This window comes from Syngnathus floridae, chromosome 20 (genome assembly GCF_059516105.1).
Source record: "Syngnathus floridae isolate MCC-2025c chromosome 20, RoL_Sflo_1.0, whole genome shotgun sequence".
Lineage (NCBI taxonomy): Eukaryota > Metazoa > Chordata > Actinopteri > Syngnathiformes > Syngnathidae > Syngnathus > Syngnathus floridae.
In genome coordinates this window covers 1,399,508-1,425,781 of record NC_142432.1, presented here as the reverse complement: position 1 = coordinate 1,425,781, position 26,274 = coordinate 1,399,508, and the positions used below count along the sequence as shown (strand labels likewise).

General features: G+C 40.3%; 1 protein-coding gene across 3 annotated transcripts in view; it reads right to left on the bottom strand.

The window, feature by feature from the left end:
• ctnnd2a (catenin (cadherin-associated protein), delta 2a) overlaps positions 1–26,274 on the bottom strand; it is a 119,776-nt gene that overhangs the window by 43,166 nt on the left and 50,336 nt on the right. The window contains exons 4-12 of one of the 3 annotated variants that reach the window (XM_088364220.1): positions 23,131–23,165; positions 22,936–23,040; positions 20,143–20,315; positions 16,637–16,691; positions 15,571–15,787; positions 15,313–15,421; positions 14,743–14,875; positions 10,889–11,059; positions 3,132–3,498 (exon numbers count right to left, since the gene is read on the bottom strand). In XM_088364220.1, the coding sequence (XP_088220346.1) occupies positions 3,132–3,498; positions 10,889–11,059; positions 14,743–14,875; positions 15,313–15,421; positions 15,571–15,787; positions 16,637–16,691; positions 20,143–20,315; positions 22,936–23,040; positions 23,131–23,165 (1,365 nt within the window). The remainder of the gene's footprint in view (positions 1–3,131; positions 3,499–10,888; positions 11,060–14,742; positions 14,876–15,312; positions 15,422–15,570; positions 15,788–16,636; positions 16,692–20,142; positions 20,316–22,935; positions 23,041–23,130; positions 23,166–26,274) is intronic. The other 2 variants (XM_088364222.1, XM_088364223.1) reach the window with 2 other exon arrangements.

Below are 26,274 nucleotides of genomic sequence, written 5' to 3'. Positions count from 1 at the left end.
ACCATATAGCAGGGATGGACAACTACTCCTACTCGTGAATATCAGAATGTGTGTTGCTGTCCATGGTACTGAAACTTTTGGCCACCTCTTTACTGATTGGATATAGATTGATATTATTCATGAAATAGCATCTACCGTATAGCAGGGATGGGCAACAACTACTACTACTACTGAATATCAGAATGGGTGTTGCTGTCCATGGTGCTGAAACTACTTGTGGCCACCTCACCTCTTTACTGATTGGATATAGATTGATACTATTCATGAAATGGCATCTACCGTATAGCAGGAATGGGCAACAACTACCACTACTACTACTGAATATGAGAATGGGTGTTGCTGTCCATGGTGCTGAAACTACTTTTGGCCACCTCACCTCTTTCCTGATTGGATATAGATTGATACTATTCATTAAATGGCATCTACTCAACTACTACTACTACCGAATAGCAGAATGCGTGTTGCTGTCCATGGTGCTGAAACTAATTTGGGCCACCTCTTGATTGATTGACTATTCATTATATGACATCTACTGTATAGCAGGGATGGCCTACTACTACTACTACTCCTACTGCATTTCAGAATGTATATTGCTGTCCATGGTGCTGAAACCGCTTAAACCTAGCAGACCACACAGTTAAAAAGTAAAATACACACACCAACAAATGATTAATGAATTGATTTGAGTCTTGACATGACATTCCAGACATTCCACTTCAGTATAAGTGCTATTTAAATACACAGCCTCTTAAAACAGTCAACAGTTACTATTGCATAGTTTCCCATTACTTCTGCTGCAGTAAGATCAGTGCACAAACTATGAAAAGCACTTAAATAGAGAACAGAAAATGTGGCTGGTAGCCAGTAGCCACAAATGTTTATTATGTGCAAAGAAATCTCCCTGCACTTGAGACAATAGTAATCCCCAGGTGTGGTGTAGTAAACAGAGCAGTGGCAGGTTCTTTCACTTAAGAGGCTGTGGAATCCCCAGTTTGCATATAATCCTGTGGTCCAGAACCTCTCACACATACAAACACAGTGTGCACTTAGTTTACCGCTGCCTTCATTTCCATCTAGCGCATCCGTCCCATCTGTAGACTCACATATAAACAAAAAAAACTACACTAGTGCTCATGTGACGGCAACAATGAGCTCAATTCAGCTTTTCGAAAACACATAAACCACAATAAAAAACATTTACTCATGCTGCAACGCCATCAACAGAGTAGTCTATTTTTTTTGGGCTTGTACTATTCTCCTTGTCATAGATAAACAGATTTTATAGTACACTAGAGCAGGCTAAAAAGCGTGTCACTGTGGCAGCCTGCGGGTTGGCATGGGTGACTTTCCCATCAAAATAAAGTATAGGCAGAAGTGGCGGCCATGTTAGCAAGGGAGAGAGTGCCTTCAATTGTAATGGAGCAGAGCTGTTAGCAAAGCATCCACCGTAGGCACACAATTAAAAAAAAAAAAAGAACATGTTTCAACTTGGATGAATGGGGCATTTTCATACTACTTCCAAAGAAATTCCAGATGTTGCCCCATATGTTGTGGTAGCTTTACACAGTATGTTACTGCCGAACCCTTAAAAAGTGTTAGCTAATAAAAACATCAACGGAAAGTCACGTCTGTGTTCTCCCGGTAGCATACTGTGGGGCTTATTGGCTCTTGTATAAGGGTGAAGTCGAGCAAACACATGGGAGAAACAATATACGGCAGCCTTGTTTTTGATCACTGCGTTGCGTCTTCCATTTGCCTTCCCATCAATCGGCATCTCTCTAGGCCAAACTTGCCTCTTCAAGACGTTAGTAACACACTTGTGCTTCTCTTGAGCTCTTAAGCTTTGTAACAATAACCATCCACACCCACCGCTTCCACCTTAGTGGTCCCTAATTCCCACTCTCCCTGAGCTAATGTTCCTCTCCCCCTTGTTCTTCCTCACACACCCCACCCACAATGCCTCACTACTTGTTTCTTCTTCCTTCCATCTTCTTAATCAAAGTCTTCTCAGTATTTTCCTTCCTTAGCAATTTGTTGTGTACCCTTACTTCTTATAGCGCTTTAAGGAGACCACACACAACAAACAATCCAGGCAACCACTAATCTAAATTATAAAAGCACTACTCTAAATGACTGTATGCACATTGATCCACTTTCCCTCTTCACCAAATCCCTCTTCCATTCGCTTCTTTATCCCCTCCTCTCACACTTTGCTTATCTAACGCCTCTTCTTCCTGCTTCATCTTTGCCCGTTTCCTAGTTCCTTTATCCTTCCTCCCCTTATCTACTTAATCTACCACCTTCCTTTACTCCCATCATCTATTAGGGCTTTGGGAGTTTGGTGTCCTCACTTCTACTCGGCAGCTGTCATGGCACCCCTAATAGTGTTGACAGCAGTCACATACACACACCATCACTTCAAAAAAAAAAAAAAAAAATGTGACGCAGATTACATTGATTGTATGTACACGCATTGGTGCACATGCAAAAATAGCCCCTGCCTTCACTCAAGGCATCGAGTCTAAATTGCTCCTAACTCATTTAGCACTCCATGCAAGCTCAGCTAGATCCAATTATTGAAAAAGAAAGACTGGAGTTGGAGTCGGCAGCCAGTTAACCTCATGGCACAGAGAAATGTAACACGTTCTGTAGTTACAATTCAATTAGATTAAGCAGAGCGGGAGATTGTAGTGGCTTGACAAAAAGCACAAGTGGAGAATTTCAAGCCAATTTTCTGCAGCACAGGTAAACTTACACAATCGTGTCAAAACTAAATGCATGACCAGTATTTCCTTCTGAATCACAATAGATGTGCCTGAGATCCTCCGATCAGATTCTTGAGATGATTTTTTATCATCTTACATTCATAACCCAAGGTTATTGACACTTGGCTCATCGAGACAGGATAACCTGATCAGCTTTCCTCTTATTGGTTATTGACACTTGGCTCATCAAGACAAGCAGCTTTCCTCTTCAGTATCGTCACTCATCGATATTTCCTAGGATATTTCCACAAGGCGTATACCGAGAAATATAAATCTATGTTTACCTGAGATTTCTGAATGCATCAATACAATCCAAGTTCAAATAGTGTAGTGTGTGACACATTTCACTGTTAAAGAAAATCTTACCTGGGGTCTTTTTGAATGGAGTCAACAGAAGGTGAGCGCTGCAAGGTCCCTTCCGGCGGCAAGGCCGGCCCAGATTTGCTGTAAGGTGATTCCACCACCGAAGGGCAGTACTGCAGGGTGCGGTAAGGGTCGGCCACGTAGGGGTCCGAGCCGTACATGTCCCCTCCGCCCCCGCTCGTTGTGTAGCCCGGTCCCACCGTGGCATAGTTGTTGGTCCCGCCACGGCTGTAGTTTCCCGTTCCGGTGCCGTGACTCCCTGTTCGCTGCAAAGGGGTGGAGTCGACACCAGGGGAGGAGGGAGCTATGGCGGGAAAGTAGGGACAAAGGACATAACTTAGGACATGCTCATGGAGACGGTGGGAGAAGTCTACAAGGACAGTTGGTGAGATGGAGAGCAAAGTAGAAGAGAGCAAAGGATAGGGACAAACAGGCATGTCTCCATATGGATTGATAAATATTGGCCACATGCCCAGGATTAACAACAAGACCAATGTTTACCGCGGGGATTGGAGAGAGGGAGAGAGACAGGGAATGACAAATATTGTGCAAAAATCATTTAAACAACTGCTACGAAGAATTGCACTCACATTCAAAGACATTTCCAGGAACATTTTTAAATAGATAATAAAGCCCACTTGAAACCTCGGCACTGTTTCCTTCTTGTTATGTAGCAGGAGAACAACTGGATAAACTTTTATACGCCCAAATAATGAGACATCTGCTCGCGAGCGGTAACGACTGAAAAGCATAAAAGACAAATGTAAAAACACCAAGCTTTATGTGATTAGCCAGAGATGGGAATTGAATGGGGAATTGCTTGGTGATGTAAGCATTCTGCTGGGCCACTGGAGCTGTCACCTTCCTTTGCTCCTGTGTGGGAGCAAAGCAGTGGCGATATATCAAGGTGTTAATGTGAGTCTGGGGGCCTTGTTTCTCTGGCTGTAAAAACACTACGAGAAATAGTCAGTGCATGTGTGTGGCCGTGTCTGTGTGCGTGTGTGTGTGTGTGAAGCTGATCCATCTCATCTGTCATTAGAACCAAGGTAGACAACAACGACAACAAAAAACCCACAAATGTGCACACATGCAAAGGGACACTTAAATGCGATCTTCAAAGACAATGTGATAAATCACAAAGGGGATCAATGAGAGGGTCGTGATTGACTGGAGCTTTAACACAATCCAATCAGACTCCTATTAAAGGAGGATTAGCCTTTAAAAATTGAACTTGAATTAGAAATCAGTCAACACGCCAGACATGAATAAACAACTCCTAATCACACCTGTTCATTGTAAAGTGATCTGTAATGTATTGAAAGTTCAGATTCATTCCAGTGAATTTTACATTTGGTGTCTTAAAGAGGGAGACATTTGTAAAATAATATTAATGAGACATAATGATATATCATTTGTGATGATGTTTTCACCAACAAGTTGTAATACATCGGTTCAAATAACGTTCGAAACCAGATCATAAAAGACTATTGTGAAGAAAAGGCAAGCACAAAGGCAGCCTCAGCAGAACTAATGAAGTGGAACACAAACAAGTGCAGGACACAAGATTGTCACCTGTCAGTTGACTGGAAGCTTATTTGCTGGAAAACAGCCGACATACCGGAACTCATCGGCTAAGAAACTGGTGTAATTAGTTACTTCCAGCTTTTCCCTTGTGGCTATGAGTCAGGCATATCTTTGAAAGAGATGTTGTCTTAAGAAGATGATGATTAAACTAGGTCACATGGTCTAGGAGCAGGACAAGATTTTTTTTTTTGGGTGCGCATTTACAGTTTGCAATATTATTCGAAAGACGTTCAATTAGCTTTGACTGTGTTTATGTGTGTTCCAACAAGACGTCAACTGATCTTCAAATTTTAAGAATTCCGGTTTTTGTTTTGTAAGTCAAAGGGCGTCGCTAACTGCAAATGACTACATCCTCAATAGAGCAAAACGACAGTATTAATTTCTCTCGCATTAAAAATAAGACAGCAAGTATCAAGGGGGGGACGCAATGCGGTTTATGTACGACAACGCAATCCAATATGCTTGCAGCTGCTTTGTAAAACCATCGTACATGTTGTTCCTGTCATGTCACAACATACTAAATATTAAAAGCATATTTTCCTATGCAGTTGCACAACAACAAGCATGTCAGCGCCGTTTCTAATCAAGTGACCGGTAAGTGTACATACTCGGCTGTCTTAAGTGTTGGCCTCAGAGTGCTTTGCTTGTTAGTGCTCTCTTGAGATGTGGCACACACACTTGTTCCCTGTCATCACTCCCTCTAACTCACATACTCACCTGCTTAACACATCACAGCAACCCTTAATTACTGTTTTTCGATTGCTTGTATCAGACAAGCGGGGGAGGGAGAAAAAACACCGTGTTATGCGATATGCCATGAAGGTACATCAAAAATAATAAGTTATTCACATCAAGTCATAATATGACGAAAAAAGCAAAGAAACTATAATCATGGAGAATTTGGGGTGGGCAAACGGCCAATGATAGCAATTCATCCAAGAAGGTTTACTTTTCTAAAATCAAATAAAACCTCCGTGGGAAAGATCCAACGCTTGTAAATGAATAAATAGTTAATCGTCTATGGTCTCAGAGTCAGTTGGAAAAGTCTCCAGCTCACCGGCAACTATAGCAGTATACTAAATGGATGAACAACTTTGATTGTTGTGTAACATTTTTCATGGCTTTAATATGGCCCAGTGAGGACTTAATAAAGTGAAATGACAACTGATACAAAAGAAAAGCTTCCAATACGTTGCAGTTTAAGAAAAAGGAAAGCGGTGCGGGGATGAAACGCTTGCAGAGCAGTGGCCAAGCCAGAATAAGAGAGGGTAATGAAGCAGAGTTACTCCCATCAGAAACAAATCCTGTTCTTTTCTCCCCTTTTTAAATTGTCTCAGTGATGCGTCCGTCTTCTTGAACGTCTCATTAGTAGCCGGAGCTTTAGGCTAACACCACCAGCGTTGGAGTAAAACGGCACCTTCCAAGGGACTTGAAATAGGACAAATCTCCAAACAGGAAAAGTGATTGCTAGGGCAGGTGCAATGAAAGGAAATTAGATGACCAGCATTTTATGCCAATTCAATAGTATAGTTTCACTTTGATCTAGTTGGAAATAGTTCTTTGACATGACATTTTGCGGAATACTCAATCTTCTTATTTTGTTTCCTTTTCTCCAACCTTAACAAAGCCGAGTGTGAAAGTGTCATTTGTCTTGGTAACGGTGTGTTCTGGCTGATAACTTGACCTTTGCCTGGCTAGGCCTGCCTGGAGGAAATCAGCATGGGGGGGCTTATTTAAAGATGCATACATGCTATTCCGTATATATATATATATTAGAATGGTGTGTCTTGACCTTTACAAAGAAATAATGTCTGTAAAAATGGGATGACTTTCACTGTCGAAAATAATATAAATCTAAACCTTCACTCATACTTCAAAACGTGTAATGTTTGCTTCCCCTCGCTTTGGTGTTAAGTAAACAAATAACTAGCAGATTAGTGCCATTTTTTTGGTTTTTGACACAGTGATTCCAGCACAATTAGGCAGCTAGCTTAAGCGCCAGTGAGCTTAAAAAGAGCTGCATGAAGAAGTCTAAGATGGGCGGAATGGAGTATAGAAGTTGAAGGGACTCAAACCACTTCTCAGAGCTTTTTGTATCCATCCTCCTTCTCACTTTCATCTCCGCCCGCATTTCTTTTTCCTCTACTCCGTCTATGTCACTCTATTTTCCCCTCATCGCTTTATTGCCTTTTTTTCTCCTTTCTTTATTTCTCACCTCCCTCCAGATCCTTCCGTCTCCATCCTCACCCCATCCATCTTACCCGCCTCATGCCTTTCAATCCCCAGCCCCTGCTCTTTTTTGAACTCCCTCTATGGTTCCTGTTTTTTTTTCCTTGTTCCCGCTGCCGTCCTCTCTTCATCATCTATTCATCCCATGTTTTTCTCGCCTTTCTTCACAATCACCCTCTGTCTCTCCATCGCGCCGCCTCTATTGTAGCAGGAGAAGACTCTGTGATCAGAGCCGAGGACATGTCCTTTCTCTCGACACGCTTCAACGCTCAGCACGATTACACAAAACCTCTCTCACTCTCTGCCCCCCCCCACACACACACACACTGGCTCACAACTTCTAAATATCAACGTGATTGACATGGTCTAAACATGTATGCCCCTGGGGCATTTTTGTGTGCAGTGCATTGAGGTCATGCAGATATAACCTTGGCCACATCAGCGATAGGTGAACACACATGGGCATGTGCACACAAACACACACACACACACATGCTTGGCTATGGAGGAGAGGCAGGATTACTTTTTCCCTAGTTGAAATCCCTAGGAGTAGCTCCAGGGCCAACACATAGCTCTTGATGTTCCAGAGCTCGAAGCAATGGCTGACACATACAGGCATACAGTATGGAGTGTTGCAGCTGTAGGACACTTGTCTGTATGAGGCACGTTTAATGTCCATGGAGAGGAAGGACAAAAGTGGAAGTCATGGTGTTATTGTTTGTGGCTCTATGTATTGGGCTGACACCATTTATGTGAAATAGGACATTCCAATTCATGATACTGTACTTAGATAACTGGAAGTAATCAGAAAGAAATGGTTTTAAAACATTAGATCTGATTATTATAATGTTTTTTTTAGACAACTGCACATAAAGAGGTCCGTGATTATCGGCAAACAAAGAAAATTCCTACCATGCAGAACTCGCTGCAGTTGTGCAAACATTACCTGGCTGCCTCAGTGGCAAGCAGACAGAGTATGAACCATCCATTGCTGGTGATCATAGATTATTGCAAAGCATTCCTGCCTATTTTTATTAGCATTACCATAAATCATTTTCGACATTTTCCTGAAATAGATTCTCTACTAGATGCTATAAATAGTGCTGGAGTTTTATTTAGTGCTCTCAATGACTGGGGCAAACAATCTGGCCCAGGTTTTGTACAGGCTCTCACAGACTCTAAATAGGCGAGTGTTAGCGTCCAAGCTTTTATCACAAATCACCCAGCGAGCACACATCCAAACACAAATATAAATACAGAAACTGATCTTTTAAGGTCGGGGGGAAATCTATGCGAGTGCTTTTCCAGCTTGACTTTTTACTGTTATTTAAAAGACAGAGGGTCTATCAATAAACCAGCAGGACCAAGGGCCAAGCAGAAATTGATCCAAGCCAAAGGTATCTAATCACAGTTGGCCTGGAGACTGACACAACAGTGACTGGGGAGCTGCTTTGGCTAAAGGCTCCAAAGATATTGCACCATAGCCCAAATGCATTTATCAGGATGAGAAAACACGACTTAGTGCTCAACAAGATTTTGCAATACTGGAAAACCGTCAATAATGTATTCCAGAATCATATAAAGTATTAAAATGTCAATACTGTATCCAATCGGGTACTTCACGATGCTTTATTATGTTAAGCGAAACATAAGGTTATCCAAAAATACCACAGTTCACTCCCTTGTGAATGAAACAGTAACCATGAAAATAACAATAGCTAAAATGATTTTGATGTAGCCTCTATTATATTTAGTGTGTTTGAAAAAAAAGTTTTATTTTCCTCAAGCAGAGGCATCATTGTCTTATGCATGGTGCCAGCTCTGATCAGGGTTACTAAAATATTTCAGTGTGCACACCATCCCTTTTTTGTTACCTTTCTTGCTCTCCAGGAAGGAAATCATTCTCTCCATTTAAGAGGTGCCATTAAAAGTTCCTGCCTTCTGGCTAGAAGAAGCCAAATAAATGCACCATTTCCCTCCCAACTGTCTCCATCTTTATCACCCTCCTGTCCTACTCCTTCCTCTGAAGATGAGCTCGTCCTTGCTCTCAACACTCTCGCCTTAAAATGTTGTTCAATTGGATTCACTGGATTCTTTTGAATACCATTTTTGGATTAAGAAGAACAGTCAAATGATTGATTTTCATACAGAGGGGCTAATGAGATCCGTAAGACAACAAAAGGGATGTGAACGGCGGGAGCTTCCTGACTGCGCTGCTTGAAATCAAGGAAAACCCACCTTGCATGGAACTGCAAGCAACAAAGGCAGCCCACATTCAAAATCAATTTGTATCATGTTAATGTAGCAAGCTGAGCAATAGGTCTTATGTTACACTGTTTGAGAGAGAAAAAGACAAAAGGGGAGAGCACGCCATACTAAGCCATACTGATATTGCAACAAAGGAAAACCTATGTGAAAGCAAAAGACGTTTCTATGTGGGAATAATGTCTTGAAATAGGCCACATTAACCTGCGTTCCTCTGGGGCCTTGGCCTGGTTTAATCCATGAGCGAACACTGAAACAATGCCCACACACATACAATAATAGATTTGTGTGAAAGGGAAGAAAGAGCATCCGAGGAAAGCGAAAGTTGGTCAGTAATCTCCTTGCTTTGAAAAATCCAGTGGGTGCCATGATCAAGTACCGAGAGCACATCACCAATAATGATAACAAATATGAGAGCCCTCATTTGTTGAATAAATGCCATCCACCATGCAGGGTTCCCGAGAATGCAACTTTGACAATTATTGACGGAATAGCGCTAAATTAGCCCTCTTTTCTTCCTATCATGAGTGATCATTTGTCGACTGAATCATTGCAGCTTAATAATGTGAGTTTGCCATTGCCAAGAAATGGCAATGTCACATAATTAATGACTTAGTCGTCACTGTATCAGCACGGCTCTTTTATCAGTTCATTATGTGCAGTCGCTTATGTAATACAAATCCAATTTTGATGTTCTTATAGTCACGGAACATGCAATATTAAATTGTTCTCTTCTTAACTATGGTTTAGGCTTTGTTGTTTATCTACCAGCTAATGTATTTGAGTTTAAATTGAGTACAGAAACAATTGTTAGGCTGGGAAAATTTGGAGAGGCGTCTTATGGAGCTCAAGGGTTGTAATTAAAAGCAAAAACTCTTATTGATTTTTTGGGCGTCTGTGCAAATTTCCTTTGTGTGTTTTCTTACAATCATGCAATTATTGAGTTAAAAGGCTTCTGAGAAAGAAAGTTCTATCGCTGCGAGACTGTCGTGAGAAGAGGAGGACACCCGATGAGCCATTCATGTTGAAGTGTACCTCGAAAGCAGGGCTATGTGCTTCAAGGTAATTCTCATCTCCACTTGGAGTGAGTGAAACTGATCAACTTCAATGCCGGTCTGGAGTGCCATATTTATTACCATGGTTCTGACCCATATGCTAATGATAGCTATTAAGGCTAGGCTGGCTAATGACATCAAGGGAGCTGTGAACATGGCGGAACCGACTTGGGTGTTTTCATGTGGGTATGATAATGTTAATGGGATTAACACAGCGTACCTAAACCCGCACTGAGATAAGCGCAGTGAGGCCCTATTAAAAATACATTGGCAACAATGGAGTTACAAAGAGAAGCTGAGGGAATGAAGACGTCTTAGAGTGAACGTGAGCTTGATAGTACCATGGAGTGTCGCTCCATCCCATTGAAAACTACTACGTCAAATAAAAACGCTCTGACACTGTCAATAATGAGCAGTATCGTGTTTTATGGAAAGCCCATGCTGAGGAAGTTTGATTGATTATTTCACGGCATGTATTATTCAAGTAAAAAAAAATCTCATACTAAACTGGGGCAGCAAGGCTTGGACATCAACATTTAATATAACAAGATGAAATAAAACCTGAACACATTGGATGCAAATGCACAACCTATGAAAAGTTTAAAGAGGCCAATAAAAACTGCCTACCAGTGTTGTTGCGGTAGGGGCCAGTGTCGGGCCCTTGGCCCTGGCTGAGGCTCCTCATGGGACCCTTGTGGTAGACGCGTTCCTCATATATAGGGTCTATATGGTGCTCTGGGGACCCCAAGGGTCGGAGGGGCTCCTGGCTATGCTGACTACTGTAGGAGCCTCGAGAGCCTGGAGTGAAGAAAGGAAAGGAAAAAGTTGAAAAGTTATAAAATCACCCTCTATATATCAGATTGGTTTTAGAGTAGAGGAAGAAAACGGATTTCAGAAGGTCCATGAAAAAATATGACTCTACGGGATCATCATGACCTTGAAGACTGAAGAGGGCCTTCAAATGTATTGTTATGAAGAGAATAGAGTACAGTAATAAGAAAAGGCATGAATAGGTTCAAATGTATCCCTTGTACTCCAAGACCTCACCAATTTTCACCATTTACATATTGATAAGGAGGTAATCAACAGCAGGCATGAAAAGAAGTACACCACGGTCGAAATGATGGATAATGAGCAGAAAGTAATAACAAAGAAAAAGAAAGAAGACTGTCACTGCTTTTCATTCTTTGCTGTTTGTCAGCAATAAAAAATAATGAGAGGCCCTGTGTTTGGCACCAGGTCCAACATCACAGGGCGGCCAAAACATTGACAGCGGGTGTTTGTTGATTACACTGGTGAACAAGCGGAAGACAAGGTCAGACGAAAAGATCAAAATAGGAGTAAAAAAATAACTGGGACAAAAAGAAATTCTAAATGTATATACCCTTTCACACACACACAGACGTACATATATATACACACACACAGGAGAAAGCCACGGGTGAGAGTGAATGAGAAGGAACGAGAGCGAACGATGGTCCAGTGGAGCTATCGTGTCACATTAGCTCTCAGTCGATGGCGAGTTCAATGCAGAGGAGATTCTGGCCTCTGAGGAGGAGGAACAAGCCCTCTTCCATGATTTAAACCTCTAAGTATTATATCAATACATTTTGGATGATTCAGTGCCTTCGACTTTGTACAGATGCATGAAAGCAGTCTTGGGTGAGTTTGTGTGAAAGAAATGACAATTATGTTACCAAGATCCATCCTTACCATATCTCTAACCCTGACTGAATAAGCCACTAAGGGAAAGAATCCTTTCTGCCAATAAGGCCTTCATTAAAACATTTCATTCTTGTTTTAATGAGGAGAAAAACTGCAGGCAAGATCCATATTCATCTCAATACTATTGCAATTACGGAAGCCCCACAGACACAACCAACGTCTGTGTCTGCAAAGTGGTACTATCGGCAATCGCGTCGCTTTGAAAGATCCATTTTTGTTGTTTACATGTGTCTCGCATTAAAGACATTGCACAAGATGGAGAGATATTGAACAGAATATCTGTGACATCCACTGAGTCGTGCTGCAATGACAGAGACGAGAAATCAGCGGGAAGGCTGTAAAACGAGCTAGATTAAGACAGAAAGTGACCGAATTTGCAAGTTAGCCAGCTAATAAAGAGTCAAGACACACCCACTTAACAGCATGACTCATCCAAGTTGGCTCCCTTCATCTTTGAAGTCTCTATCAATTGGGTTTTATTTCCTGAGTCATTTTTTGTACTGACCTCTTTCTTCGAAGAAGGAAAATGAAAAGAAGAAACGAATGGTGCCAAAAATAGCCGTGATGTTTAATTCAGTCAAATAAGAATTATAAAATGTATGAATGAACATTGGCTCCTTTGTGATTATTGTTGTGTGAAAATAATTCAAAGCAAATATTACATTAAATTCATTTGCAGTCTATTTGGTATTCTTTTCCAATTAGGTGAGTGACACAACCCACGCTGTTTAAAATAGCCGTGTGGAAAAAATATATATACGACCACCAAATGACAAGAAAGTGAGGAAACAAGAGTAGTTTATTCTTTTCAATGACTCAACTATATATGTACTTCCAGCAAATGTCATGGTCAGTTAATTCTGAAATAGAGCAAAGCTTTATACTTGACCATGCAAAAGGATCATAACTGTGCCTCAGGCAACATCATTCAAAGTCAACAATTCAAGTGTCGCTGCTACTACACATGAATGACTTTCTTTCCTCATCCCACTTTGCAATTTTCTATGAGTTACCAAGTCAAGATGGGAAGAATTAATCAGTGGACTATTGTCATGATTCACTCAGAGTTTTTCTCTCATTTGGCTCTTCAATGTGTCCCCTAGGCAACAAAGGAGTCAAGCAATTAGAAGCACTGGAGACTATCAGCTCGCATATTTTGCACTGCACCGTTTCTTTATCTTTACAATTTTCTGGATTGTGGCCCGCTCTCGGATTCCACTCTGCTTCTTGTCAGATGTGTTTTTTTTCTTCATTGTCTTGCTTGTTTTCCCTGCTAAGTTCTGGCCTTATTCTGGTATCCCTCCTTGCTGTACTCTATTCTCATTTGTCACTTTCAGTTTCCACAATGGTGGGTCCCATTGTCCCAGCTTGTCAGTAGCGCTTTATGATTATTAGTCTTTTATTTTTGTTGTTTGCGAAACAATGCTACACCTACTCGTCAGTAGCACTTTTATTTGTGTTTTATTGAAATAAAGACTTTGAAGCTCTAGTGCAAAGTGCAGTCTAACAGTGCAGAGAATCAGTGGAGTTTTCTTTCTTCTGGTATTTTCATAGGTCATAGTTTTTGCAGTTAAATGCCTTCAAAGCTAATGTCATAATTATGACACACGTGGATCAAATTTAACAAAATCCCATTACATCATCTGCGCCACAACTTAGACATGGTTTCAGCCGGTCTAAAGTTTGGTCTACCTTTGTCACCAAATTGCCAAGTGTGCCAGTAACGTAATAGAAAGCAAAGCAGAAATGCCTCAATAGCAATATATGTCTACATAATAAAAAAATCATTGCTATTTTTTCCATCCCCTGTATTAGGACAAATGGTTCCATCCCTCTTGAATTCACACCTCCACCTCCCTCTTCTGAAAATAGCCTCGTTCCGATCTTTAAAATCCAATACAATCAGGAAAAACACTTGCAAGCAGTTACGTTGTATTTTGTAGAGTGTAGTTTGCTCTCAAAACATTTTGCAGGGTATCATGTGGACGTAAATCTCAAGAAACTAACCACAACACGCCGACGGTGTCGTTCACAGATCAGTTAATTCAATCGACTTAAACGCAGCACTTGACCTTTTTCAGAATGGCTGAGCGAGGCACTGATATGCAGCAAAGAGGGTCCATCATAACCCAGGTGCTTAAATAACACTAGGCCTACACACTACCGTACACACACATAGTAGTATTGATATCCGTATAGATTTTCCCACAAGCTGTTTTTCTTTTAGCAACCCAAAGAATGCTTTCGCTGGAGATGCAAGTTTTCATTGATAGCTCTTCCGAGTGAACTTAAAATATGTTTGACTCATATCCATAATATGAACATTGAGCAAGAACAACAATCTGAATTAAGTTTTGTTTATGAAGTAGTTAAAAAACGGATTTTAATTTGCAAGTTAATATCAAAAATCTGATGCCCGAGGTAAACCAGCGATGTGAGATTTTGTTGAATTCATGGCTGGATAATACTATTTCATATTAATTGAATAACTACCAAGAATTCCTGAGAGGTAAATAAAGTACCTAGCAACCTACCTGCTAATACAATACAGCCCATGCAGATAATAAAAGTTTTATGATGCGGACAGCATGCACTCAGGAATAAGTTATTGCAAATAAAGTTTCCCATTGAGATCAGTTGAACCAAGTTGTTCAAACAGCATCACTGCAAGTGCTGACTTACCAAGCAAGTGCAAATGAATGGTAAATTTACAGTTGCAATACCTTCTATAACAATTTATGCAACGGGTGTCTCACCTGCTAGACTGCCAGGCCTCTGGAGTGTAGCAGTTGCGTAGAGCTCATGGGAAATCTTGTACTGGTCGGACGCATGGTGAGCTGCGAGCCGTTTGGGAGACAAAGTGGCATAACTGCCGATGCCTGAGCTCATCTGCAATGCCAAGAAGTAGTTCTCAGTCAAATACTGCTAAATAAGCTCAGGGAGTCAGAGAGATTAAGTGCAGAAACGGTTCCAATTACTTCATTCACTCTCTGTTGACAACCAGATGTATATGCATTTTGCCACAATTGGTTCCTGTACTTTTCCATTTGCACACCTTTATTTCCATTTGCACGTGGTCAAGTTTCCTACAGTGGCTTTATGCATGGAAATTGTCACTTTGTGTAAATCACTTGAAAGCACTTAGCATTATATAACTTGGTGAGCTCAAGTGCCACACAAAAGTCTCATATTTGTCCATTGTAAACAGGCTTTCAAATTTAGAACAACAGGATAAAAAGCTGCTCTTTGGCAGATAATGCTCAATTTTATACTTCTTAACCGTACATTAAACTGGCAGCCAGAGTATGCCTGAGGAAGGTCTTTACCTGATGAAGGGGTGATGATGATCCTGCCCCTCCACCAGTGGAGTTGGGTGGAGAGGCCAACCTCAGGGGAGAACCTCCACCACCCCCTGTTGTCACGGCAACGTTGGTACTAGGAGACAACAAACATCATTCATCTGCAAAATCCTTTTTTTAAATTATTTTTACCAACCTTTTAAATGTCTTCCCATAGTTTGGGGAACCCAACATAAGGTCTAGATCCCATTTCCCACTGCAATTTATTCCCAGCCACCCGTGTACCTGAATGACTTAGCCAGTCGATTAGCGGGACACTGCTTGCTGGGGGAGGAGGATGAGGAGGAAGGCAAGCGTTGAGTGGTGGAGTACCCCAGAGAATCAGACGCCGATCCCAGGCGTTGGAGTTTATTGGGAGAACCTGGCCCTGAACCGCCTCCCCCGCCACAAAGAGGTGAGTTGACACGCTGGGCAGGTAAGGTGGAGCTGGAGTAATAGATGCCTACAGGACAAAGGGAAGAAAAAAAACAATTGACGTTCTAACTATTGCATTGCTGGAATTCCTGTTTTTAATAAAGACATCAATAAATGACTGATAAAAGCCAATCCACAATAGACAAACACTCACTGGCCACATCATTAGGCGCACCTGCTGTCAAGGAAATTCACCACAACAGGCTTCGGTGACAGTAAAAACAGTTTTGATTGACACTGTCAGTGACTTATTAAGCACAGTTTGCAGTGGAAAATATTAGAATTTGATCATGCTGTGATCATTTTCTCTCTTCTCCCGCCACAACAATAATCACAGTATCTCTCTGACAGTGTCAATCCAAACCAAGCATTATTTGCTACATTGCTTTCAATTAATTAGAGCTCATTAGTTGTCCAGGTGATACACAATAAAGCACCCAGACTATCATTTATGTTGAGCGTAGACCTATATTGCACTAGAGTCGTAGCTCATCAGGCATAGGGGACGCCATAGGGTCCCCACTCCAGATAAATGTCAAAAGATGGATGAATAAGATGAGGCTGGATGGCTCGAACATGATTGTATAATGCGTGTCTTCTAATTAAATATAACAGAGAATGTGCGCTGCATCATTTTGAATGAGCTGCAGAAAAGTTTGGACACCCCTAATGTATAAATTGTCGTAAATCACTTCCACCATCTTACAAGTATTATTTTTTTTTAAATCTAAGGTGCCGTGCATAACTGTCAGTGTCGTCAAATTTTAGCAACTCGGCAAAGTGTCACGGGCCGTCAGCTTGATTCATTAATATCATAAAAGTTATGGCTAATTGACCAGAGGCTGGAAAAAGAAAAGAGGGAAAGGTGAACACTTACCCGACCCTGCCCCACTTTGTGATTGTTGCTGCTGGGCTGCACGGCTCGAAGTCACCTAGGGGGTTGGTGGAAGAAATACAGTGGAGGAAGGATGAAGAATTCCATAGTGAGGGGTTGGGGGAGAAATGCAGGGTAGATGAAATGAGAATGAAAGAGATGAACAATAGGGAGCATTAATAAACTTTTATGCTCAATGACTTCAGTCATATCTTTGCACGAGGAGGTCTGCATGAACCTCAGAGAGAACCTAATGAAATCCCAACAGAACACAGAAGGGGGATTCAAACAGACTCTCGGAAGCAGACGATGAACTCGGAGGAGCTGCTCTGACCGAAATAATCTCTCATTAAGCCTCGTTGTACCACCTACTCAAAGTCGAGAAGACAACGCTTTGTGTATTAACATATTTAATATCATGTATTGTCACATAAACCCCGTCACTCGTTATTCAAGCCATCCAAGTTAAATAAAGTTGTGATTCAAATCCCTCGGCGTTCAATCAAAATTCATACCAATGTTTTGTTTTTAATTGTACTCCAACTGCTTCATCTCCCCAACATCCAAATCAAAAGAAGATCGACATCTTTCCTCAGCTATTGTGAAGCTGGCTAAAGCCAAGATAAAATGCTAGCCACGAGGTCTATTGTGAGCGGTTTCCCCACAAGAATTTAGTTGGATTCCCGAGTACAAAGTAATGCTTTGCAATTAGAGAACAAATGTTTTCCTTTGTGTCCTGTTCTTTGAAAAACTACAAATGCACGGTTGGAATCCTCCACAGTGTATCCCATGGGCATGCTCTAATTTTTATGATCATGTATGTATCATGAAAAATTTTCAATAAAACAACCAGGTTCTTCTAATTAGGGCCCATTAGCATTAAACGGCCTATTGGCTTTTGAATGATGCACAATCCATGCGGAATACACATCAAAACCATTTTTGGCACCATGTTGAGATTTCAAATACATTTACGAATAAACTCACTTTGAATGTGAGCCAAATATAACTATGAACCGGCTTCTGTGTGTAGAACACACATCAACATCCTATTTCTACAAATTGGTATTCAGCAATTGTTTTGTGGCAGGTGGCAACAAATTGTGCTCACTTCCAACATTTGGCACAATTTCTGATTAAATTCTCATGAGAACTTGCTGCCTTGGTCTTCACACACAGCAGTGGGAGGGAGAGGACATATGCCAGTGCTCAGCTGAGCCTCGCAGCCTTATGTTGATACTTAAAGCTGTAAAGGTGATCCAGATACATTATTACTCACCCGAGCAGCTATAATAGACCATCACGCAAGCACACAGTCACCTTGAAGCAGCACTGGTGTGATTTCACTTTGCCTTGCAAAACAAAATAACAAAAAAAAAACCTACTTTCTTTCTGGCTCACCTCAATTAATGGCAAGAATAAATTGCATCGAAAAGAGGTGTGTGTGTGACTGCACGAAGGGTGTTCACGTATGCAGAATTGTTGCAACAGTGCAAAAAGGCCATGCCTGCTCAGCAAAACTTTCACTGGATGAAGAAGACAAAATACAAGTTGCATAGCTGAGGGATGAATTAGGACCACAGTCAAAAGGGGGAGGTGTCGCTTCAAAATCTTGTAATCAGACTTTTACATGTCATTTAATCAAATCAAATAATACAATAATTATTAAATTAATAAACAATGAATACTGTGATCATAAAAAAGGAATGCATCACTCCACGAATGTAAAACACAGATATTTGAAAGGCTCACAGCTCTGGAACTTGCTCTCGTGTCAAATTTGCATACGGTTGGTCAGCCTGTGACTTCAATGACTTGATACATGAAGACTTCTTGGTGGTACAACTTCTGTCAATTGGACCCCACCTAATTATCATTTCCTTTTAACAGCTTCCTCAGCTGCTCATTATTATTTGCTGAAATCGTCTTATTTTCCATGTAACCTTCATGAATAAATTACAAATTCACATCAAAACAACCTAATGACTTTCCTAATAGAAATAAACATGTTTTTTTTTTTAATTCTTTCCAAATTGTATAACCAATATTGTATGTTGGGGTGAAATAAGGATATATACAGTATACAAAAATTTCAGTCCACCCCCACACACATTAATTATAATTAACATACACCTCCAATTACTAATGTTTTTTGGGAGAAACTAATTAAAAGTGGTCCCAGTCAGATCTCACGTCTTCATCAACATTCACCCAAGGAATAATCATGATGGGAACTCATACTAGCTTACAAAGCCAATTGCTAGCAAAAATGAAATACGGCACCCAAAAGTGCCTTCAATAATGATCTAGGAAAGTTGATCACGTTAAAGGCAGCATTACGACAAATTGATGTGCCATTAGGAAGGCGATGAAATGATTAGCAGGCCAGAGCAAAGTTTCTCCATTGTATTGGATATCACCTTTGCAGTGCTATTTCTGCAACTAAAATACTTGAGTAGTTGAGGTGCCATATATGCATGTATTATTAAAGCAAAGCCTCTCAGGGTTAGAAATACCCTGCAGAAGAGCACCGGCTCCTTTCTTTTTTTTGCTCCAAATCAGCCTAAAATGGCACATTAAAAGTCCTCGTGTACACACAATAACAAAAATATCAAAACAATACCCGAGTCAGGCTCTTCCAAGCACATGTCAATAAAAACATGCACATAGTGGACATGCCTGTAGGGTGCACCTGCCCAATCGAGCTGCAGCGGTAGCTTGTGAAAAAGTCAATTCATGACCCTCTCTGACAGCTCTGGCCCAATTACACTGACAAGGCCAAAACATGAGAGGCGATTACACATAGAGCCATAGAAACACACAGAACAAGGGTGACACAAGAAGGAGGTGAAGAAAGAAACACTCCCACGGCACAAATATGACAATAAATAATATGGAATCATGTCATATTCAAAACCCTGGAAACTTAAAAAAAAAAAAAGGCCCAAATATCTTAAAAATTGACTGCAGTTATTAATGACGACAGGCATCTGAGCGTCTGTTTGCGACGCCCCTGGTGGGCAAATAAGCACTTTTATAGCCATCATGCATCACCTTGGAAATCTTGACGTGCTGAATTACTCTTCATTAACACACTGCTGTGATTATGATGTGGATTCCACTGCATCTTTATTTCTCAGGTCCTCATAAACACAACACTCACTGGGGTGCTTTTGATTGTTCTTAATTGTGTGTGTGTGTGGTTGAACAGCTTATTACCTGTCTCCTTAATAACAGCTTTAACCATGTTGGAAAACTTGAAAATGCCAGCTCTGAACCTCTTCATTAATGCATGACGGGAATGCACGAGATGCGTGCGATTGTTTGATGCGGAAATAAAAGCCCGCAAAAGATGAAGAGTGACGAGAGCTATCATCAAAACATCTTGTCGTAAAACTCCATGCAGGATGTTCAAATGAATCCGTCAAGTGCTCTAACTACTAAAAAAGTAAACAGCAAGTTAAAATGATGATGTTGTTTTGACTGCTCAGGTTTTCAGCATATCCTACCTGGTTATAGCTGTGCACGGCTCCTCCAACCTGCCCGCTGCGCTGAGGAGATGCTGCGGAGATGTTGTCGCTAAGGGCGAGGGTCTGGTTGCTATGGTAGCTGGCAGAGTACTGGAGCGAAGCCTCCGGGGTGGAGTTGAGCTGCAAGGAACTCTGGGAGAGGAGCGCCGGTCCTACGGACACACACGAGAGTCGGTTGGGTGGGGGGTTGAGTTTGTCATGCGAGCGTGCATGTGTGCATATATGTAAGGAGAGAAAAGACCAGGGAGAGATTCAAAGAGTAGACGGGGATGAAGGGGGAGTGATGGAGAGGCAAAGAGTGAAATGGGGAAGCGAGGGAGAGAGAAAGAGAGAGAGCACAATTTAGAGCAGATAGTGCAGCAGTGCAGCACTCAGTGAGTTGGAGATGGCATACATAATTTATTAGCAGAGGGAAAAAGAAACAGAGAACATGGAAGGAGGAGGAGGAGGGCGGCTGAAAAGAAGTTGTAATCGACAGAACAACTCCATAGGTTTCCTCGCTGAAACGTGTTGGAAGTTACCTGGCGCCTTCCACTTGAATAAACCTCCATTTGAACTCTTTTGCACAATGCACGGATGTTAGACCTTGGCGAGGAATCGAGAATAAGCAACTTTTTTCAAGCTACTTTTACTCACTTCGTGCCTCGGGCTCCTCGGTAGTCTCAATTATTTGATAATTCCTTTAGACTAACAATTCTAAAACATAAAAAATAAAAAAAAATCATACTCTGCTTTATTTTTGAGGCACACTAACAAACCAAAAACAAACACATCGACAATTCATCTGCATGACCTATTTTTCTATAGTGTAAACAAATTGAATGAAAATTCTGCTTTTACTGCACTGTATTCCACACCAAGTATTTTGAACATTTTGCTTACCTAACTGAATCAAATGACTGGCCAGCGAGTGTATTTGAAAATGCGAGTGGGATTAAATAGGTCACTGTTATCAAACCTCTCAATAGCCAGTGGTGTGGATGAGTGCATTTGTGTTGATATCACATTGTGTTTTATTCAAGGGCAGTTAGGTCTGTGACTTGTGCTCCCATGTCTCATATATATTTCATTAAGTGACTATTTTTACTCCTTTGCTGTCTCTTTGCATTTCTGACAAAAAGACTGATATGCCTGTGATGTGCCTAATTACAGCTCTCATGGTGGATGCACCACATTAATGAAATGATTAAAAAAAAAAAAAAAAAAGGGGGCTACACGGTGGTGCAGTGCTTAGCTCAGAATACACAGGACATTTTGGTAAAATATCTCATAAATATTTAGAAGGAAATTGTACAATTATTCTTTTTTAATTAGAGTATTTTTTTTGGTTTGAAATCCATCCTGAATTATTCTAAAGCTTCGCCGTGGTACACAGGTACTCAAGAGTTCATTTGCCAGGAAGAGACTTCGGAATCAATAAACCATGACCACAATATGAAACAAATAATGAATACAACACCCTCTTCAAGCCTACCATGAGCATGTAGTACCCCAGAAAAACAAATGTAGTCTTATTTCTCAGTCTCTATCATCCGACGACTTTCTCCCCGAAAACCCAGATCAACCTCCTCGGCTTCTTGCCTTCACAAAACACTTGTCTTATCCCATCCCCATGCAATCCCTTGCTTGTCATGAATTATTAACCACGACTTTGTGTGAATCGGAGCTCCCGAAGCCGTCAAAGAGAGCTTTGTTGTTACCCGTGTGAAGAAAAAAATATGTACAGTGTTTAAATGTTTGTTTCAAAATTCCTGCAAAGTGGGTTGGCGATGGGTAGTTTGGAGCTCAGTTGTGGAACTGAAGGTGAATGTGTGTGTGTGACATGCATTTATGATTAATAGTGTGTGTGTGTTTGCAGGCGCTTATCATTGCATTCTAACGCTATGAAATGAAACGCGTGTGCGTGTTTAAAGATATCTGCAACTCGGAACAGACACGTAGAGAAAATGTGACATTTTTTGTTCTTCTTCTATCACACTACACGATGAATTGAATTCATCAGCACCCACACATGGAGCGAGATGCTTTCGGATATGTGCATTTGAATGCGCATTTGAAGAACAGCAGGAGCATCACAATGGGAGCTATCACAAAAGCATTCTCTTTCACAAAGCACTATTTCCACCAAGCATATGTTTCAAATCTGCTCTCGCTGCATTGCGTGTACTTACACTTTCTTATCGGAATAAACCAGAAATGAAAATATGTCACACCAAGCTGTACCCTCTGCTATCATTACCAAATTAGCATAAGTGCTCACGAATAGGAAGTCTAGTTCCACAGAATATCTCTGATGTATTTTAAAGTTTCCAGCTCACAACATTGCTGTTTCTTCTTTAGACCAAATCAAACATTTGAAGCTAAAGCGCAAGTGCTTCTTGTTTTTCCTAATTCTGCAAAAAATGCCTTCTCATAGTGGAAATGTGAAAAGGACTTATAGATAAGGAGACCTTGATCTTTTAAATTTTGACGCAATTTAGGATTTAAAAAAAAAATGAAAGAATGTTTGTTATCTACAAATGAACTATTTGAGAGTAAATACAAAAAGTAAAAATTCTAATGAGTTCTTCTCTAGTGTTTTTTGGCTCGAACTGTGCTTTGTTTTGGTTTCCAGGTTTGCTTTGCGGAATGTCAAGAGAGCAACATGGGAAATAATTAAAGTTCAATCAGGCTCTTTTTAAATTCGCTCTTATTATCTGAAAACAAACACGCACACACACACAGAAATCCTTGGGGATGCACAAACAACATTTTGTCGATAAACACACTCACTTTCCACACCATCAAGGATTCCTGACTCCTGGAGGGAACGGATGCAGGAATCCACCAACTCCAAACCTGTGGTCAACTCATCCTCAATATCCTTTTGTCCATCCGCTGAGAAAGTACAACACAATCAATGATACTTTGAATAAAAGAAAGTGCAGCAAATGTAAAAAAAGAGATGAAGCTGTAAATGTTAGTTACCTTGAGCGTTCCAACGAAACTGTTCATCAGCCGAACTGCAAGAAAAGCATAAACATTATTTTGTTATAAAGAGAAGCAGAAATTCATGTCTGGTGCAGAGTCCTTAGAAATCCAGGATTATTTATTAATCATAAAAAGGATGAAATCTTTGAATGTAAACATGAATACTGTGAGAGGAAAATGCAGACTAAGGTTTCCATTTAAATCATCATTAGCTATGAGACATTAGCAGACAATCCACCATTTTAGTTCCCAGACCGATGAAAATGTTCAAATAACCAAATGCATTTCTCTGTATATGCTACAATTGTAAGTTCATATGTCATTTATTTTTCTATATAACCTATAATATTTACTTGCATTACTTTATATTTATAAAAAGTATGTCATTCGCAACAGATGGATTAAGCAGTAAGAAAATAAGCAAGAAAAAACTATCTCGAGAGTTGAGACAAGGCTGACAAACATGAAAGTACAGCAGCATCATTCTACTTTGCCCGCTCGGAATACCGCAACACTTGAACCCCAACAGGCTGCCACTTTCTTAAAATAGGAATCCAGTTATGAAGAGACGCTTTACATAACGGCACTCTCAACACTTACTACATTTCACAACGCACTCTGCTAATCTAATCAAACATCACTCAACTAAAACTACACATTTATATCTTAATGGAATTGATGTCATTTTGAGGTCTGGTCAAATGTGTATACTATGTCACAAGCAAAGCTTCTTTCCTTCACTTTTAGAAAAATATGTTTTGGCAACGTGGCACCAGCTCAAAAAAACACATGAAAAGACAAAATGCAGATAACCTTGGCGAATCTGAAGGCGGCGTGCAACATTAAAATAGATGCGTACAACACTCTGCAGCCAGCACAGTAGGCTGGGGAAAAAAAAATGGCATCTCAAAAACTTTTAGTCAGAACTTCTTTAAAACAATGCAGCGTGTTCACAACAGTGTTCAGAATCTCAGCACCCACGCCCTTCATAAGTCGTTAAATGTCATATGTGATATGCCAAGGTCAGTTGTAGTGTAAACAGAAGCTGCAAGGCCTTCGGCATCATGTGCCGACCTTGCTGAATTAGCAGGATGGATGGCTGTGGACATGCTAGCTTGAACCCGAGTTTTCCGGCTGAGAGGAAACACCACCGCCCCCGACACACTCTCGACTGCTCTTAAAATAAATACAGTAGCATTTGGTCCATGTATGTACAGTGGTTGATATATACGCTATTTAATGCATATCTGCGATCAATATTATGATATATTATTATTCACATGGACAATTTGAAGTATTCAAATAATATGTATTATGCCTGCTCCATACACAGCACATATTTGGTACATCATAATTCATCATTATCATTGGCAATAATATAGTGTATTTCCCTCTTTTCAGTTACTGTATACAAATATTACTGTAGCACAAATCTGTTTGTCTATATGTATTAATCGCCATAAAGCAACTTGCGACATTTTCCTTTTTTTTATAGATGTACGTTCCTTTTAATTCCTCTTAAACACTGCATTTTATCTTTATTTGTATTGTATTGGTTGTGCATATATTATTAATACAAATACATTAGGATACATCTTTATTTATATACAATTTTCACAACAGCTGTCGCTGTAACAAAGTGCTTTAATGAATATGAAATCATAATACAATAGAACACATTACATCAAGTGTGACTATTGCTGCTGTGACAATTTAATTTCCTTAAAGCAAACTGTGTCATATTTGTTATGACTTTTTATGAATAACTTTATTTATTTTAGTATTGTATCATATTGTATCTGCCGTTACAACATTAAATTCGACAAACTCAGTTTTAGGGTTCAGAAGCATTGGTTCATTTGCAGATCTGTCTGTTTATGACGATACCCACCCACTGTTGGTTGCCATAACACCCATTATCAATGCTTCATCATTGTCAGCATGACAGGGTGACATGATAACTACAACCTGCCAGCTTGTCTTTTGTGCGACGTATGTGTGTATCTGCTTGTGTGTTACCTTTTGTTTGTATCAAACCTGTGTGACTTTGTGCTGGATAAAAGGCATGTTCGGGATTGTTAAGTACAAAAGCATTGTCGTACAACAGAGACGTGTTGTGTCCATGTCGACGTGCAAACTATTGCTACTTTTTTTGTGCTGCAGAATTTTGCTCCCAGTAAGCCTTAAGACAAACTTTTATTAGTTTTGACAGTTCAATTGGTCAGGCTGGAAAAGAAGCCAACTTGTCAAAGTCTTGACTGAAACTACCTTCAATGCATGAGGAGTGACAGCTGCAACAAAAAGCGACATTTCCACACACACACACAAAAGAAAAAAAAACAATGGAGCTTAGTGCTGAAAAATTCAGTTGAGATATATGCAGAGTGCAGCTTTCTCTCGCAGGCAAGCCTTTGTCAAGCACCTCACAAACTTCCAATTCTTTGGTATTAATACAACGTTATACTAAGCGTGTATTGCATTGTGACCATTAAATCTTAATATAAACAATGTGAGAGAGAACATATTGGGCAATGAGCCACATGCTGCTTCACCAATTCTGAAGTACATTACAGTATTACCTGATCTCATGTAGCAGGCCGTTCTGGTAAATTTCTATTAGGATATTGATAGCTGTAGAACTCCAAAGAGGCTAAAGACTTAGCGACTTCCTGTAATTTCTAAATGATTAATATATTAAAATTAATGATGGACATATTCATAAAGTGCTTATCTATTAAGATTTGGTTCTCATTCACATCGTGTTCATATTGTTTGGCAAGTTGATCGTTTGGCTTGCAAGTCTAAGGCTGCATTTTCCTACTGGCACCAACCCAGCACTAGAGAAAAACAATTTTCAGCTTTTTTTCCCCCTACTTTTTCTATTTTTGAGCCTTTTTAGTCATTTCCAATTGTGTTTGGGATGAGGCAGCAGAAAAAAAAAAAAAACAGCTAAGGTCTTGGAAATCACAAGATTCAATTGCAATGCTTGGGCCATGCTATTCCGAATGGATTTTTTTTTGCCTCTGTTGAACCTTGCGATATGCACTGTTTAAATTATGCGTGCGTGGTAGCACAAGCAAGCTGGAGCTCCTTTTCTCGCAATTGCTTTATTACAAGGTGATGTAAACAGAAAATATTAGT